At 33.9% G+C, this 17,661-nt stretch overlaps 4 protein-coding genes across 4 annotated transcripts in view; 2 read left to right on the top strand and 2 right to left on the bottom strand.

The window, feature by feature from the left end:
- The window catches only part of LOC663219 (Krueppel-like factor 13), a 59,613-nt gene extending 52,878 nt beyond the window's left edge, over positions 1–6,735 (top strand). The window contains exons 2-3 of the mRNA XM_969276.4: positions 4,038–4,188; positions 5,094–6,735. Of these exons, the coding sequence (XP_974369.1) occupies positions 4,038–4,188; positions 5,094–5,229 (287 nt within the window). The 3' untranslated portion in view covers positions 5,230–6,735. The remainder of the gene's footprint in view (positions 1–4,037; positions 4,189–5,093) is intronic.
- Positions 6,721–11,547, bottom strand: LOC103315166 (uncharacterized). Its single transcript, XM_008203143.3, has 3 exons — positions 11,151–11,547; positions 7,494–7,666; positions 6,721–6,981 (listed from the first exon to the last, which is right to left on the bottom strand). The coding sequence occupies exons 1-3, from the start codon at positions 11,359–11,361 to the stop codon at positions 6,793–6,795; spliced, it is 573 nt and encodes a 190-aa protein (XP_008201365.1). The 5' UTR covers positions 11,362–11,547; the 3' UTR covers positions 6,721–6,792.
- Positions 11,548–13,252: 1,705 nt separating this feature from the next.
- LOC663262 (uncharacterized protein) lies at positions 13,253–15,375 on the top strand. Its single transcript, XM_008203145.3, has 8 exons — positions 13,253–13,434; positions 13,482–13,547; positions 13,598–13,846; positions 13,889–14,023; positions 14,083–14,346; positions 14,635–14,773; positions 14,826–15,024; positions 15,073–15,375. Exons 1-8 carry the CDS (start codon positions 13,369–13,371, stop codon positions 15,347–15,349), a joined length of 1,395 nt encoding a protein of 464 aa, XP_008201367.1. The 5' UTR covers positions 13,253–13,368; the 3' UTR covers positions 15,350–15,375.
- ppan (peter pan) lies at positions 15,340–17,425 on the bottom strand. The gene is made up of 4 exons (XM_969338.4): positions 17,074–17,425; positions 16,699–17,022; positions 16,462–16,646; positions 15,340–16,014 (listed from the first exon to the last, which is right to left on the bottom strand). The coding sequence occupies exons 1-4, from the start codon at positions 17,254–17,256 to the stop codon at positions 15,363–15,365; spliced, it is 1,344 nt and encodes a 447-aa protein (XP_974431.1). The 5' UTR covers positions 17,257–17,425; the 3' UTR covers positions 15,340–15,362.
- Positions 17,426–17,661: the final 236 nt, after the last annotated feature.

The following is a 17,661-nucleotide window of genomic DNA, read 5'->3' as shown; positions in this document are numbered from 1 at the left end:
GTTATCCATGTCCGGGTAATCAAAATAACATACAGCAAGGAATAAAAATTTATGTAGGTCGGTTTAATATTTAATTTAATTTAATAATTTAATATCCGTTTACATATTTAATTTCGTATCACAAAACTGTGCACGTTACTATAGTATTTATTTAGGAAATACCATGAAACAAGACAGAACCAACAATATATCAAAGAAATTTCAGACGAAAGAGACTTGACCTAACCCAATCCTGCGATTTTTTTTGGCTAACTTTTGATTAAATTTTGCAAAGCAATTGAATTTCACATTAAAAATGGGCATAAGCGCCCGAAAAACGTCAAAATAAGACCACTTCCGACTAAATTCAGAGAATTCTCCGGTTTCGTTTGGCAAACTTTCGCGAAATACAAGTAATTACGGATTATCATGATGATTTGCTAAAGCGAAATTAAGACACAATTTATATGCACAATATGTAGTTATAGATAAATACACAGTTCATTTTTTTTTCTTTTTTGAATAAATTTTACTTTCTCCTTAAAACTACATATTATTTGTCAAAACTCTCAAAACTTGAGTGCAAAAAACATTTTAGAAAAAAATGTTCAGTGGTTGATCTCGTGGCAAATCTTGTAGAAGTATTCCTTGAGAGAAATCATTTTGTGGCGGATTTTGTGATGTTGTAAAGTGTGTCGAAAGGGGGTGAAAAGTATGTAAGTCTGTCGGTGGTGAGACAATAGTAGCGAGTGTAGGTACTCAAGTGCATGGCTTTCCACGTGGAGCCTTGAGGCTGACGGGTTAATTCAGGCGCGCAACCTGAACCACCACGTTATTGATTTAAACCGCCCCGAGCCGCGCGCAATGCAGCTTCTGACAGCTTCATCCACCACCCCCAGCCCCCATGCCCTTATTGATGGTCATTTCGTTATGTCTGATTCTGATTCAATCGCCACTTTTGCGAAATTTACTCGGTTTATGTTGTTATACGAGTTTTATGGACTGCTTGTTCGATCACCGATTTCCCGCAAAATTTCGCGCTCTTTTTACCCCCAAAGTCAAAAATGCGATTTCGCGGCGATTTGTCATTATCTCCAAGTGTCTTGTGTAACGTTCGTTGGAGAATTTATGACACACATCTACAACCTTTCGAGTCTGTAGTGGAAATACGACATGGGATAAAATTTTGAATAGGAAGAAATCTATTCATCCGTTGCAGACATTTGCACGTCTACGTACTTAAATAAACGAACTGTGCGAATTTATCAATCCATGTTCCAGTTTTACGAGATTTGCCTGTCTTGAACGTGACCGGCAGCGAAGATTTATCACGATGCAGATTATGCAGTTCTTCTCGAGCCGAGCAAATGGCTGTTTTGTCATTTATCACTTTTTTCCGACCCGGGTGCGAAGATGGCCAATAATAAACTTTTTACTCTAATGGCCTACAATAATAATTCGGGCTACGAGACACGATTGCTAATCCCGCAATCCGAGATACAAACACATGTTAGCAAAAGCTTTACAGTAAAAGTTTCCTAATTTAAGTTTTAATCTCGATTTATAGCGGGCACCCAGGACAAGGCATAATGGATATTAAATGCTTCGACGCCCCTCGCGATAAATCAACTCGAACAAATTCAGTCGACTCTCATTTTTATTCTACCCCTAACTGCAACGTTTAATTTCTATTTTAAGTGGCTATCTGTGTATATATTTCCATAAATTACCACGCGCCAAATTACAAACCTCCAAACCCGAACATCCACTCTGACATTTCGATTAAATTCTTCCATTCAGATTTCTTCCGATATTCCGCGAAATTAAGACATAAATCAAATTAAATATTTTTACGCCGGCTAACATTTGCAAGATTTGCGCAAACCCATGGCTCGGCAAAAATATTTCAATAATTAGTGAATGTGCATGTAACGGACCAAGCTGATGTTGCTCATTTTACTATTTTTTTTTCTCTAAAAATACCTATTAATGGAACTGAAACTCACGTGGCATTGTTGGCAATGTTTTATCTACAAAATTTTAAAATTGCAGTTAATTTTCTCAAAAATTAAAGCTTTGAAACGTAACACTGAAACATCTCCTAGACAGGGGATGATTTTTTGAGAACACTTTGTAGTGTTACAAAAATTCCTAATAAGTAATAAAAACGATGTAACAGGTAACTGATAAAGGAAAACTAATTAGCTCTCTGCTTCAACAACAACTTGAAAAATTAATGTTATTAAAGTTATAACTGTCTTTTTTTACTTCAATAATGCAAAGTCATCTTAAGAGTCGTCTGCGGAAACGGGCGCCAAATTTATGAAAAAGGCACAAACTTAAAACAAATTGCTACAAAATGAGACAAAAATAACATCAATAACACCAAAAATAACTTGACCTGACCGATTTTTTGGCTAACATTTGATCCCACATTGGAAGTATTGTTGAGTTGAGTTTTTATAATTATTATTATTCATCTGAAACACAACCATAATCCATTAAATCCCTGTAAATGAAAATAATTTTCATAAGATTTTTCTGCACCTACCTAGGTATGGCCATTTTTTCGATATTTACATTTTTTTATTTGCACCTTCTCATTCAAAAATTCCTCACTTCTTCATTTTTGAATATTTGGAAATTGTATTTGAGCATTTGAAAAAGAAGGCTTAGGCCTTTCTTTTATTGGTATTTCCTTTCCAAAGTTAGCAAATCCCAAATTTTTTAAATTTCCTAATAGAATGCCTCGTTAAACATAGACATAGGAAATTTTAACATAAAGCGATGCAGAATTTTCTCCTTTAAGTAGTAAAGAAAAACATGAGGCATTCCATTTTGGGTACTTGAGGTGCTCTAAACGTAACCTTCTAAATTTGGGGTTAACAGATTTTTTTTTTAGAAATTTGAAAACTCTAAAATACGATTTCAAAATTATATACCTATTAGAAAATGATGTAAATACATAGGTATTTCAAAAACAGTTGAAGGGGCGCTTAGGAAAAGCTGCCAAAAACTTACTTATACGACTAAAAACCCAACAGAAAACTAATTAGAAAACATATTAGGTTTCTATGTAAAAAAATTCTTCCGGTATAACCAAAAGTGCCACTGCCTTACAAATATTTTTACTGAAGAGGATCTAACAAATTATGTGCGCAAATTTTTAGATAAATGTTATTGGAACTCACAAACTCACAATACTTCTAATGTGGAGTTTAGACGGATCAGACACAATTTCACTTTCTACTCAATTTAGTGAATTTTCAGTACGGTTTAACAAAATTTGAAGAAAAACGTGCATGAGTACTCACAGAGTTAAAAAATACTTCAGTTTTATTCTGGTCTATTTTGTCGAAATTTCAGCAAACAATTGGGTTTTTGGTTGAAAAATGTATTAAAAAACACTTATATTTCCGTGAAATCGTATTTCATTTGAGAAAAAAATCATAGCCCCCCCCAAGGTTTGTTGTATTCTGTCTTGTACTTCTTGTTAAGATAAATGTGCAAATTTAAAAATTTGTCAGAGTGAAATATATTTTTATATTAGTGACTCATTTGTGAGATTAAATTTTGTGGGTGGGTGTCCGGTGGTGGAAAAACGTGCGCTTCTTGCAAGTTCAAAAGTTGCAAATGCTGCAGTTGGTTCGCGAGTAAAGGATAGGATTATTAGTTTAATTAATGCTGATATAATCAAGTTACGTACCTTTCTGTTGGCCATAAAATATAAATGTTCTGAAATCAAGAGGCTCGTACTAATTAAGTATCGTAGTAATTTAATTAACAAGACAAACTTCGGAGCAAGTAAGGAAGCCGCCCGCTTATCTAATGATTTATACGGCACGGTCAGCCGTTAAATACTGCTCTTTAAGCTTCTATTATGTACACGTTGTTGTAAATAATTACTTATAGTTGGTACAAATTGCCCTATAACGAGTTTAGTTTTGAGAGGTATTAAATGCTTGTTTCAATTTAACGTGCCATTTTCCATGTTGCCACTTTCCAAATTGTTTCAGACACACAACTATCTTTAAAACTTTTGCCTTTTTTCGTTACAGGAGAAAGGCCGTTTCCGTGTAGTTGGAACAATTGTGGGAAGCGATTCGCCCGTTCGGACGAACTAGCCAGGCACACCCGGACCCACACCGGAGAAAAAAACTTTGCGTGTCCGGTGTGCAACAAGAAGTTTATGAGGAGTGACCATCTCAGGTAACTTTACATTTTATTTCAAAAAGAACAGCTTTAACACGCATCTCTAACAGCCAGCTCTTAAAAATGTGTACACCTATTTATACTCGTAAATACAGCGTGGTTCATTAATTAATATTCTTTTAATTTATTTCAACAATTTAACGACACTTAAAAGTATTTATAAATACCGATTTTTTATGTTTTACAAGTTTTTACTGTATTTCAAAAGCTAATAATTTGACAGAAATAAGCGACTTTTTTTTCGTTGCACGCGAATTTTTCCAGAATTTTTCTTCAAGTTTTTAGAACGAATATCAATTAAAATATTAAAATACATATTAATTAATTATAATTTTATGATTTCTAGCGTCATTCTGAAAAAAAAATTAATATATTTTATTTTTTTGGGCTAGCACCAATTTTTTTGTACTTTTTTGTGTAACGACTTAATGTCAATTAAAATATTAATTTTAATTATAAGGAATTGTAGTAACATCTTCAAAATATTCACATTCATAGGGAAAAAAATTAGTAAGTAATGATTACTAGTTTTAGAATTTGGGGAACATACACTTTTAGCAGAGTCACCTTGTGTATAACGTAGTGACTTTCCCTCGACCGCCATCATATTATCTCGAGCACCACCGAGCGGTTGAAGGGATGTTTTCCAATTTTATTATAATGAGCTCTCATTTACCGCTAACGGCTGACATTATGATAAGAGATTCAATAAACCAAAAGTGTCACCGTCGTAAAAATAACTTTTGTAAATATTCCCCGGTTTGTTTGTCACCTCTAACATTTTGTTTTCTTTGCTTCTCAAACTTTCGGCGCGATTCTGTTGTCTTCGTTCAGTCATTAATCCACCGATTTTGAATAACAAAAAAAATGTTTTTGTGTGTAACGTTGTTAATTCGTTTCAGCAAACACGCCCGACGGCATCCCAACTTTGACCCGTCAGTGCTGCGACAGCGTAGGGCCCCTAATAGGGCCTTCTCCATCAATTCCAGCGATGGAACTCCTTCCGACGTGCTCTCTGACTCCATGCCCAGCCCATAACAGGTGTAAAAGGACGCAGTTTGCCCTTTTGTGCGTTTTCTAACTTCCTTTCAGCTCAAAATAGTCGATATCTGATGTCTAGATACGCTCTGACGTAGGTTGTGTTTCTGTTTTTCCATGGTTATGGAATTACTGTTAAGTACGTTACTTGATTCGTGATAATTTTTAGTTGTACTTACTATCGGTGTAAAACAATTTTTGTTTCGACAACTTGTTTGTTACTAGGAGCATACTGTAATGTTTATTGTTTCGTAACAGTAGAGTAGTCTATATGCTCAATACCCTTCTGAAATTACCATTAATAGTTGTTAATTATTAATATTATTATTCATTTCAACGTATTGTACCATTAGATGAGTAAGAAATATCAAGTATTTTAATGGGAAAGTGCGTTGAATCTATACGTGTTAGAAACTATTCCCTGCGGAGAATATTACTGTATATAATCATAGAGTAAGGTTTATTTTTTATTACGAGGAAATAAAAGTACCTAGAAATATTAAACTAAAATTAAATTAACAAAATGCTAAAAAAGACAAACACTTTTGTATCGTTTAACAGTTAGTTTGAGCTTCCCGTTGTTTAATTTGCATTTATTGTCTTTAATTTTTAATTAAGCTTAAGTTTATTTAATCGGTACCTGTTCCACTTGACGCATTTCGATTTTATTTCAAGTGTACGTCGCTTTATTTTATTTGAGCAATTAAACTGTAATCTCATTTAGTTGAGTGTTTGCTTTTACCCTTTTTTAGTAAAAATCATATCGACAATCGTAACATCCGTTATTAGAGGCGTAGAATTTTGTTTGACATGTCGTTCTTCCAGCATTTAGAACTATCCTCATTAGCAATTCTAAAAAAATAGTGATGAATTAGTATTCTAAAAAATGAGAACTTAAACTTGTTATGATAAAAGAAATTTTCTAGAATGAACCATGTGTTGTGTACATAGCGAGAAGCGGCGTATTTTGTAAGTAAGTAAAAAATAGTCCACCTTTTGTATAGCATAGACGTGTAAATTGAAATCGACAATATCTGTGGTTACATCATTTAGAAATTACTGTTGCCTTTTATTTCCATTGTGCTTTCAAATTTCCTGAAAATTCTGCAGATGACAGCTTATCTAAATGAGCAAAATGCGTGAAATTATCCATTAACATTTCATCAAGTGTTGAAAACAGTTTGACAACCGACTACCACAATTAAAAACTTCGTTTCTTTCCGACCAAAGCGAGTTTGACTAAATTGCACTCTCTTGACCAATTTAGATATGCACTTGAGGAATTAGAGTATTTTTATATTAAATCACGCTTGTCTTGTGTACCTAATGTTCAATCACAATTTTTGTATTATACGGATGTTTGAGTGTGTCCTGTAGGATAAAGCTGTAAATATTGTACATATACAAAAAGCAAAATGATATTTATCAATGTTTGTGTTATCAAATGAGGTTAACAAACCCACAGATATGTGAATATACATAATGCCAATAAATGATTAAAATTGACTGGTTTTATTGCAAATTTCTACAAACACCCAAAACCGGAGAAAACAGATAAAACAGTCACAAGTTGCACTCATCCAGAACTTCAGATATAGGTTTCGTAAATCTAGAATATCGCTTAAAGGGATTCTTCAGGTCAGCAGACGTCGTAAGTCCGGGGAAAGAAGCGTTCCCTCTTTGAAACTTCTCTATTTGGAAATTCCAATACGACATCGCTGGAGAAGTGTATAACGGATATTTCTCATACAACTGAAAATTACGTCCCAGTAACGATTAAATAACTCGCCACCGTTCGAATTTATCTATCGTGTCATAATTTATACGGCTAATAAAATCCTGAAACCGTTTTTATGTTACGCAATTAGAGCCGTAACTTTCGGCCGACTATAACGATAACGGAAATCCAATCAAAACGCTGCGTACAAACTTACGAACCCTTTTATCGGATCTTTTGACTCTTTGTGCGAAATAATACGAAATTAATTGATATAAACGACCGCTAAGGTCCGAGTACACCGACACGTATCAGTCACGTTACTTTTAATTACACGATTGTGTTAAGCCAGACTTCAAAGTAAAATTCGTTTCGACGTCGTAAACAACACCTGAGATTCTTTATGAGAAGGAAACTTTTCGAAAGTTTATTGCTATCATTGCGCGAGAAACTTTCCGGCTGGAGCTCTGTAATTTCATGTCCTGTCAAGCTCGTCCACTTAAGAATTCAACGAAACATTTGGCTGAAAAATCGATCTAAAGTCTACCTGTTTCTTGGTTTCCTCCTCGTGTTCAGGCTTCTTCACTTCAATGTTACTGTTGTAATTGCCGTCGTATTCCGTGCAGTATTTTTCAACCGGTGGAGGTTCGTTTCGCTCACGAATTATTTCCTCAGCCGCTTCGTCGTACAACTGCTTCATGATTCGCGCCCTCCTTTCACCTACAATCACACTTTTTATTTCCCTTTTATTAATAGGAAATAAAATTTGTGCATAATTAAAAAATCCTAAACTACCCCACATATGACCTTTGTTTCATGTTACTGAAAAAATTAATTTTTCCAAGTAACGAAGCTCTGAAAAGTTTGCTTTACTTGACGATTGCAGGCTGGAAAACCATTTTCATAACTGAATTTATTTAAAAGACATTGAAGATCAAAATTTGATCGCTGGACTAAAAGTAACTGTGATTCTTTTTCGATGAAAAAGAAAGAATTTCGTTTCCAGTCTTTCGACTGTAGTAGTAACAAAATGCAATTTCCAATAATGAATTATTACAAGAAATTATTAAAAATAAATTATATAGACAAAAACTTAAATTCAATACTCTTTCTATGCTACCCAGGCGGCCAGAGGTTAATTAGTAAATACAACAATTAATTTAGTGGAATAAAGCTGAATTTTGAATACAGGATCAGCTGTACCGATAGTAAAATACATGGACAGGTAGACGAAAATGATTCATAAAATGTGTTGCCTCAGTAAAGACAAGGGCTCCAAATTCTTCAAGAATACAATAATTAATCACAAGAAAGAAGTGAATGCAATATATTTTACAAATAGTCATTAGGTGAATACCATAGGAAATGAACCGCTGAATTCACAGAAACAAACCATTTTGCTCTACGACTTTTAGTTTTCCAGTTGTAAATTTTTTAATTAATATTTCGGCGCATCCACCATTTTTCAAGTTAATAAATAAATTTTTTTCTAAGTCCTCTACGTGGACACGTAGGCAAAAATGATTCATAAAATGTGTTGCCTGAGTGAAGACAAGGGCTCCAAATTCTTCAAGAATACAATAATTAATCACAAGAAAGAAGTGAATGCAATATATTTTACAAATAGTCATTAGGTGAATACTATAGGAAATGAGCCGCTGAATTCACAGAAACAAACCATTTTGCTCTACGACTTTGAGTTTTCCAGTTGTAAATTTTTTAATTAATATTTCGGCGCATCCACCATTTTTTCAAGTTAATAAATAATTTTTTTTCTAAGTCCTCTACGTGGACACGTAGGCAAAAATTATTCATAAAATGTGTTGCCTCAGTGAAGACAAGGGCTCCAAATTCTTCAAGAATACAATAATTAATCACAAGAATGAACTGAATGCAATATATTTTACAAATATTCATTAGGTGAATGCTATAGGAAATGAGCCGCTAAATTCACAGAAACAAACCGTTTTGCTCTACAACTTTTAGTTTTCCAGTTGTAAATTTTTTAATTAATATTTTGGCGCATCCACCATTTTTCAAGGTAATAAATAATTTTTTTCTAAGTCCTGGAGTGAGGTAGTGTTGCAAAAATGGAGGTGTAATACAGAAAATGAGCGAGAACAACCGCGTGTCGGCGCCTTTCTGGCCCCACAAAGTTCTGAAAGATTTCTGAGCTAATGTTCTGATTTCTCTTTCTGTTTTAACAAACTGCATAATTAAGTTATTATTTAAAATGTCTAAGCGCTCAAAAAAAGGAAAAATTACACCATTTTCGATCTAGTTCAATGATATTTTTGGTATTCCTTAAGGATATTCCGTAAATTAAAGGATCCTCGAAATTTCGTTAAATAATTGTGTTTATGGATGATAACTTTTCCAAAAAATAAAACGCTGAAATGTGGTTATTTTCGACCGTATTGTGAATTTTTAAACTTTCTGCAAACAGTTTTAAGTGTTTTTAAAGTCAAAAACCTTATAAGCGCCCGAAAAACGCAAAAATAATGATTCTGTTATTTTTTGGATAACTTTTGACGAAATTTTGCCGAATTATTGCATTTACAGATGAATAGCGTGCTAATCTCACGCTCGAAGAGTGCAAAAATATTGATAGAGACCCATGATCAATTAAATTCTCCTTCATTTTATTGCTAAATAAAAAACGAAAATTATTTAATAATTAAAATATAGAAAAACAAGCAAAAAAATATTTATGAAAATCTTCAATTATTAAAAGAGAAACGTACTTAATTTTTTCCTTAACTGTCGATCTATTTGTTATGTACTTTAAAAGGTTCGGTTTTGACAGTGAGAATACTTTTTCTACAATAAAATTTAGTTCATCGTGTAGGAAGGTGTTGATGTAGGAAGGTAAAGAAATTTTTGTTTTACTGTTGCCAGAACAATCTTCTGACTTGATACTCATTAAAGACGTCTAGGATATACTTCAAAGACGAGTTCTATAGGTAAATGTTCCGCAAGTTCCGCAAAAAAATCATCAGGAATTTATTCGTAGCCTTAAGTGCTGTGTAGAAAGAAATCTTTCAAGAAGAGATAAACAACTGTCCCACGGCGATGTTGAGCTGTAGTATCCAGTAGAGGAGGTCTCACTCAAGATTAGATACCAAAATATTTTATTTTTATTTTTAATTTTAGTTTTGATTTTTATTCTTATTATTTTTTTATTTTTGTTTTTTTTATTTCAAAAACGTCACATAAGATCAAGTTACAAACAACAATTTATATTATTGTTTTTTTTAGTTGTAACAACTTTTAATTGTAACAATTGTAAATTTACACTAATAAATAACAACACGTTTGAGAAAAAATACCAAAAACTTTATTATTATATCATTATTCAGAAAAATTACGAATATCCCTAGACTTTTCTGGTGTGTTTTTAGGAAGATTATTAAAAGATAAATTGGTTGGAAAAAATCTGAATTAATTTTTTAGCTTAGCTGAACAGATTTTACAACCATTCGAAAGTTGGTGCGACACTCTGAATAATCCTGTATAATAATAAGTTCCAAATAAGATTTGTACGGCCCCTGTAGCTTGCACCGAACTGTAAGACTTCGTAAAAACGCTCACATTTTCGCAATTAAATCAATTATAAACAAGAATTTCTGCCCGATATCTCTGGAAATTGGAGGAGTTTCAGTAGGCGGATCACATGGGAGAATGGCTTTAGAAAGTGTTTTGTGAACCAGTGGCTTTACGCCTACCCTGTTACTTTAATTATAAGTCGGGGTTAATCATCGTGTTCACAAGGAACTGAACTATTGGAATCCATTGACCTGACAATAGTCGATCCGAAGGCCTACAGCCGGAAGTTTAATCACAATGAAACACTGAATACTGCCACTCGTTTATTATTTACGAACATGAAGAGTACTTTTTCAGTTTCACGGTGATTTATTTCGCGCTTGCAAGATATTAGTGCAAACAACTTTGAGTATGAAACGCGCTCTGTGGTATTAATCTTATACTTTGGGTAATGCATCAAAGCTCGAAACATCAAAAAATACGCAGTCACGCCTATTCTTCATTTTCTGAAATTTATTTACCAATCGTTTATTTGCATTTTTACGAAAAGTGGGACACACAATGGTTATTTGTTCGTGGCTGTAAATCAATTTTTTCAGCACCGGCGTTAAAACAGGTGTCAATTTTCGATAAAATTATTGCCGTTTTGAGCACATACCTACATACTGTCTCTCTTCTTGGAAAGGGTACGGATATGTCGCTTTCATTGTGGATTTTAAACGTGCATCCGATTTTTTCCTGGATCCGTCTCTTATGAGCCATTTTCTGCTATCTCCTCTGTAGGTTTCTTGCCAACACTTTTCAGACACAACGCTATCATCATCCTTTATATTAGTATTCTCATTACATCCGTATTCTGTCACGTCCATTTCTTTCTTAATGGACGAAAATGTTAAATAATTTTGCCCACAATCTGACACTTGTTATTTCCGAGGAGTTTCTAGTTTTCTATTAAAAACGAAAACTTCCAGTTGCCAAGAAAAGTTTAATCAATAACAATGAAACAAAATTCAACTGCGATTAAAGGGGCGCTTTTGGCTCTCGGGTTTCACAATTGGAACTAAACGGTTGTTGTAGAAAGGATTGCTACATTTTTCACCAGTAGATGGCATGAGAATGCAGAAATTGAAATTGAATACAAATTTTAATTTTTTTGGAAATTTTGGCGTGGGATATTTCGCTATTTCCGATCAATTAGTGACTCGTGTCACCAATTATTATTTTCATAGAAAAAGTGCAATTTGATCTGTACGTGCAGAGTTTTAAGCTTCGTAGGTGAGTTGAAAATTGGAAAACTACTATATCTTTCCATAAAATGTCCCAATTTTTTATGTATTTGAATTTTTAATAAAAAAATATAATTAAAGGTAGACAAAACACAAAAATATTTTTTTCGAATAAAATTTCGGAAAATTTCCAACCAAAATATCCTATGACTTTTTCACTCATAGCATAGCTCAAACATTTGATGATGAAAAACAGCTTTCAGGAAAAGATTCACAATTGAACCTCGCTTTACTGATGAACTCCTTCCTTCGCTAATACACATAACAAAAATAATTTTGTATGTTAATAAAAAATTAGACTTTAATTGTCGTTAATTTTCAACCCCCAAAACTGTCACTGGCATTTCCTTCCAAATAAATTTTGAAAGCAATAAATTTGAAATGTGTCATTCTCAAAGAAACTTTTCTAAAGGTTATTTTTTCTTGATAGTATCGGGTTCAATTTTTGCATGCACATTTACAATGAGGTTGTACATAAATCCATACAGTCCATACAGAAAAAGTTTTTGATGTATGTCTGTTACCTTTGCTATGGTCTTTACCGTCTGTATCCAGAAAAAAGTATAATAAGTCAGTCAATTTTATAAATTTGTTTGAAAATTAATTCATTAAACAAGAGCCGTATTTTTTTAGTAAATAATAGTAAATAATTTTTTAATGAATAATAAAATTACTGTCCTGTACTTCTGCACTTAACTTAATTAATTAAACTTAATTAAACTTAATTTTTTGATACCCAGATCTAATGCCCGTCATAATTTAATATTGTGCACCAAATATCGATAACGTGTAACCTATTTAATTTATTACCAGTTGAACGAGATTTCGCTTTTATTTTAATAAGAATTTAGTACTGTCCTTAGTTGTTACCACGTCTGGTATTTAACGTTAATTTTTTATTTTCTTTACTTTTTCTGTAATTGGGCTAGTGCATGTAAGAAAAACGTGGTTATTTATTTGTTTATAAATCACGTCTTTTTTCCTCCTGATCTGAGAAGTATCTTGCAATTGGCAATTAAGTCTCAACTTTATTCGGTCAGCATACAAAAAAAAGCTTTAAAAACTAAATAAAAAATGTGTAGTTTTCTGCGGAGTTCATTTCTAATTATTTTGCCTTTAACTCACTGATCCATGAACTATTTTTTGAGATATGTATAAAAGTATGAACACATTGTTTTTTGATCATTTAACAGTTCTCAGGGGCCGCCCTAAGTAACATTTATTGATTTAGGGGCCAGGGGGCTAAGAATTGAAGGCCTTGCTCTAATCAATCTTGTATAACCCGACATTCATGATGTAGTCTGAAAATTTGCTGTGACCTGATGCCCTGCAATCATACGCTTCAGGGAACCTTTTACAAAGGTATGCATGTGTTTTGTGCTTGCCTTTCATGCTCCATTGGTTGGAAGACTCAAGAATACAAGTAGAAAAAAGAATTAGCCATCACCCCGCCAACATTTCAAACTGAAACAGTACCACCAACTGAAGCAATTCTCAGATAACCCCACTTTTTCTCACTCACTACTTAACCCAAAAAACGTGTTTTTGCATTTATTTTTTACTCGAAACGACACTATTAAGTTATTCAAGATGAATAAACCGTGGAAAAAATACCTCCTGTGGTTTGCACAGGAACATATCGAATTTCGCTTCGAAGTTCGTATTCCCATTCAAATATTTTTTTTTCTCAAAATATTTTTTAGGAGATTGATTCGTTACTTTCCATGTTTCAAATTAAAATGAGACACTTCAAAGAACCAGATAATACCGTAACATAATCGTGACTTATTAATGAATAAGAGTTAAGCTAGATTTTTAGGCGCCTTATTGGATCGTTGAATTTGAGTCAGAAAGTGATTTGAAACGTTTAGTTAGCAGATCTGTCTCGATTAGATCATGTATGGAATTGTGGGCACATGCGAAAGATATCCAGAGTTTACACTGTCAGTTACAGAATTTCCCAAAACAGTTAATGGAGCCTTACTTTCAACCCCATTTGTCTTTCAAAATTGAAGTGGAAACTTTTTGTCGCCACTTCAGCCAAAAGGAAAAAATTAATAAGCTTGAAGTAGTGTTAAATAATTGATCGCCAATTTATTTTTCTGTTCAGAGTTTTAGTTATCTGCCTGTCCAAGGCCCTGTTAAATTAAAAGATCCAGATGTTTGTTTACATTACATTGAATATTACGGAACAAGGGCTAATGACCCACCTGAAAACCCTTACGATGTGTTTTTTGGCAGATGGGTCAGTTTTCATTACTCGTAAAGTAGTAGTAATAATAAGTTTCACATTTTAATTTTTAGATAGCTAATGGTTTGAGACAATTAATCAGGAAATTGTCGTTAAAAACTCGGAAATTTATTGGAAACACTAGTATGGATCCACAGTTGTCTTTATTGATGGCTAATCAAGCCCAAGTCAAGGATGGGGACATTGTCTTAGACCCCTTTGTAGGCTCTGGGTCTCTTCTGGTAGCAGCTGCAGAGTTCGGCGGTTTTGTCTTAGGAGGCGACATCGATTATTTGATGTTGCACGCAAGAACTAGGCCATCACGAATTAAACAAAAGGTAATTAATTTTTTCGGGAAAAATTCATGTCTTAATTGGTCAATGCCAGAAAATCATTAAAAACTGTTTTATTTTAAGTAATTTTCATATAAAATAATTATAGATATTATGAAAAAAGGATGCAGATTTTCGTTAAAAAATCATTAATGAATCTAGCTTTTTTCAATCAGTTTATTAATATGTTTTGTTTGTTGTCTTGCGTTCATAGTTATTTAAATACATACAAGAACAATTTATTGCGCACCGTATCATCTCCTAATATTTTTTTCACTACGTAAGTTATTTCAGGAGAGGGCAGCTGATGAAAGCATTAAAGCAAATATGGAACAGTATAATTTACAACATAAATATTTAGATGTGCTCATAAACGATTTCGCTTCATCTTTTTGGAGAGATGATGTTGAGTTCGATTCAATAATAACCGATCGTAAGTTACTCTTAATGAATGAATGAATCTTTCAATTTAGCGACTTTTATAGCCCCCTATGGGATCCGAGAAGCAACAGAACGAGTGGGCACAAGTAAAGAAAACTTCACCGTGAGCGAAAAACACCTACCCACACACATTCCAGCTAAAATTGAATATGGAATTTCTAGCATTTACAACGACTTGTTGAAATTTGCCGCAAAACATTTGAGGCTGGGTGGGAGGCTTGTTTGCTGGTTTCCTGTCTTTAGGTAAACCCCCCTCAATCGATTATCCAAACAAAGTACTTTTTTTTCCAGAGAAGACTATTCGGAAGCGGGTCTTCCCTCACATCCGTGTTTAAAACTGGTGGCAAACAGTGAACAAATCTTGACTAAAATAACGTCACGAAGACTTTTAACGTTTGAAAAAGTTCGCAATATTAACCCAACGGACGATTCCGATCAGAATAAAATTGTGGACTTTAGAGAAAAATATTATGTCGCTCGGGAGGAAACAAGGAAAGAAAAGCGAATGCGGGAAGCCAGGATCCGGAAAGAGAACTGGATCCAATCACAAAAGAACAATCCAATTTGAAATAAATTTATAATCATTTTTTAAAATTACGTTTGTTTTTTACCTTCCCTTTCCCAAAGGCTTGGCCACCGATTGGTCGCTGGTCACGATTTTGTAAATGTCTAGTGCTTTTTCCGTCGTTTCGTTTGAATTTTTTTGCGGAATTAGGCGGCTTTTCGCTTGATTTCCTCTTCCTGAACTGAACAGGTCTTGAGGGTTTTCTTTGCGATTGTGTAAACAAATCTTTATCGGGTTCTTCCCCCACCTCTTCCTTGTAGTATTCTGCATCATTATCATCTTCAACAGCAACCTCCTCATTTGATTCTTTCTTCTTCATTCCTTCAAGTGACTTTTCTTTTAATTCCTTTTTCATGTTCTCCTTCTTTTCCTTATTTTTCTCTTGTGTCTTCTTCCGCGCCTCTTTCAATTTTCTTTTAGCTTCACGTTTCTTTTGTATTTCCAGTTTCTCTTCGTCGGTTTTTTCGATTAAATCGTGGTACAAAACCTCGCCATCCAGTAGACCATCCTCAATTTTAATTAACTGTAAAGTTAGTCTTGGCCCTAGTTCTGTTAATTTGATAGAGGATTTCCCAGATTCAATATTTCCTCTTGAAATAAGTTTCTGAGATAACGTTACATGATTGCTGGGATCATCCTCAAATTCACTCTCTGATAACATTCCTGATCTAAAATATAATTTTTATTAAGCAAAAGTTAAGTCAGAGTATAGAGGACTATAGATCAGGAGACGAAACGAGACACAAAATCGCACCCAAAGATACAGTACGACAGAGTAAAAATGAAATAAAAAATTACAAGTCCGGACTTCTTCAATTAACGCCCGTTTTATTTTTTTCTTAACGTTTGTCGTAACTGTAACCTTATTCGCAGCGTTTTGAAAAATGTGCAAACTGGTAGTAAAAAATTGAATTAAAAAAAATATGACATTGTTTTTGCATTATTTTTATCTCTCACAATTGAAAATTTAATGTTCTATCTGCCTGTATTTTTTGTTTACCGTTATTAAAATACAGCATTTTTTTAATCATGGAACTTTCGAGGACGGGGACGTTTTATTTGTGTCATTTCGTATCCTGATCTATAGCAGTCCGTAGCCAGAAGAATAAAATTACTTTGTTAGAAATTCTGAAATATCACCACATTTTGCCAGATTCGGTACTTTGCCTTGGACAACTTTTTTCACTCCTTTTGAAATTCCAACAGGAATTACTTTGATTGTGTAATGTCTAAAGTCAATTAATTTCGTAGTAGGATTATAATTTAACAACACACAACGTCTCACATTGTTCAAATCAACCTAAAATTAAATAATTAGACAAAAGTAGTAAAAAAAGGCCGATAAAACGAACATTTGTTAAATTAATTGTAGGAAACATATTTTGGAACATTGAAGCCATCAGTTTAAGGTGCATCCCTTCACTTGTAAAACTGTTCAAAACAATCAAAGGTGAATGTTTAAACGCAGCCTCCACCACTGCTTGTTTTTTAAGCGATGAAACCACATCTCTAGCAAGGGAAAAATTGTGGATTTTGAAGGTCATTGTAGGCCCTCGCGGCAATCGACAGATTTTCAGATACATCCCAATTTCGGTGCGCGAAAAAATCATTAAATGAGACACGTGCAACAAACCGGCAACGGCAACAAAATCCTTAACTGTGTTTTTCTTACGCTCCTAAAACACAACCCGTCAGGACCCCCTGAAAGACACCCCCGTAAAACTTACTTTAAGGGAAGTAGCAGTGAAGGGTTCCATAACCTTACGAAAATCCTTCGTAAGCTCTAACAAGTGGCCACCCGGGAGCCCCTTATGAATGACAAACGAATGCGGGGCTTGCACCACTTCCGCCGGTTCGCTGTGCACATTCGTGTTGTTTTTCACACAACGCCCCTTTCTGCGTTTTCCCATTTTTACGATAAATTTAGGGAAAAAATAACACTCTTTGAGGTTACTTTGTCACGTGGTAACCACAACACCACGGCTACCAACGGTTTAAAATTGAGAGAACTTCAACCAGGCGGACTAATTGAATTCGTTTTTGTGCCATAAATTACTCTAGTTAATACGAGTACTTAATTTAGGTCTTTGATTTTTAAAAAAATGGAAATTGTCAAAAGAAAAGTACGCGCGCATGCGCAACATGTGTCGAAAATTCGTCAGTTGAGCTGAACTTTTTTGACTAATTTAAAAGTTTCAATCCAATATTTCTTACTTATTCCCGGTCATTGTTCCAATTTTAGTGTTTTTCATCTAGCAGATCGTCCAACGTTACCCAAGGGGGTAGAATTCAAAGAAAGACTGAAAATTTGAGAT

Source organism: Tribolium castaneum, chromosome 4 (genome assembly GCF_031307605.1).
Source record: "Tribolium castaneum strain GA2 chromosome 4, icTriCast1.1, whole genome shotgun sequence".
Taxonomy (NCBI): Eukaryota; Metazoa; Arthropoda; class Insecta; order Coleoptera; family Tenebrionidae; genus Tribolium; species Tribolium castaneum.
The sequence above is the reverse complement of the archived record's forward strand: the minus strand, read 5'-3'. Positions and strand labels throughout refer to the sequence as shown.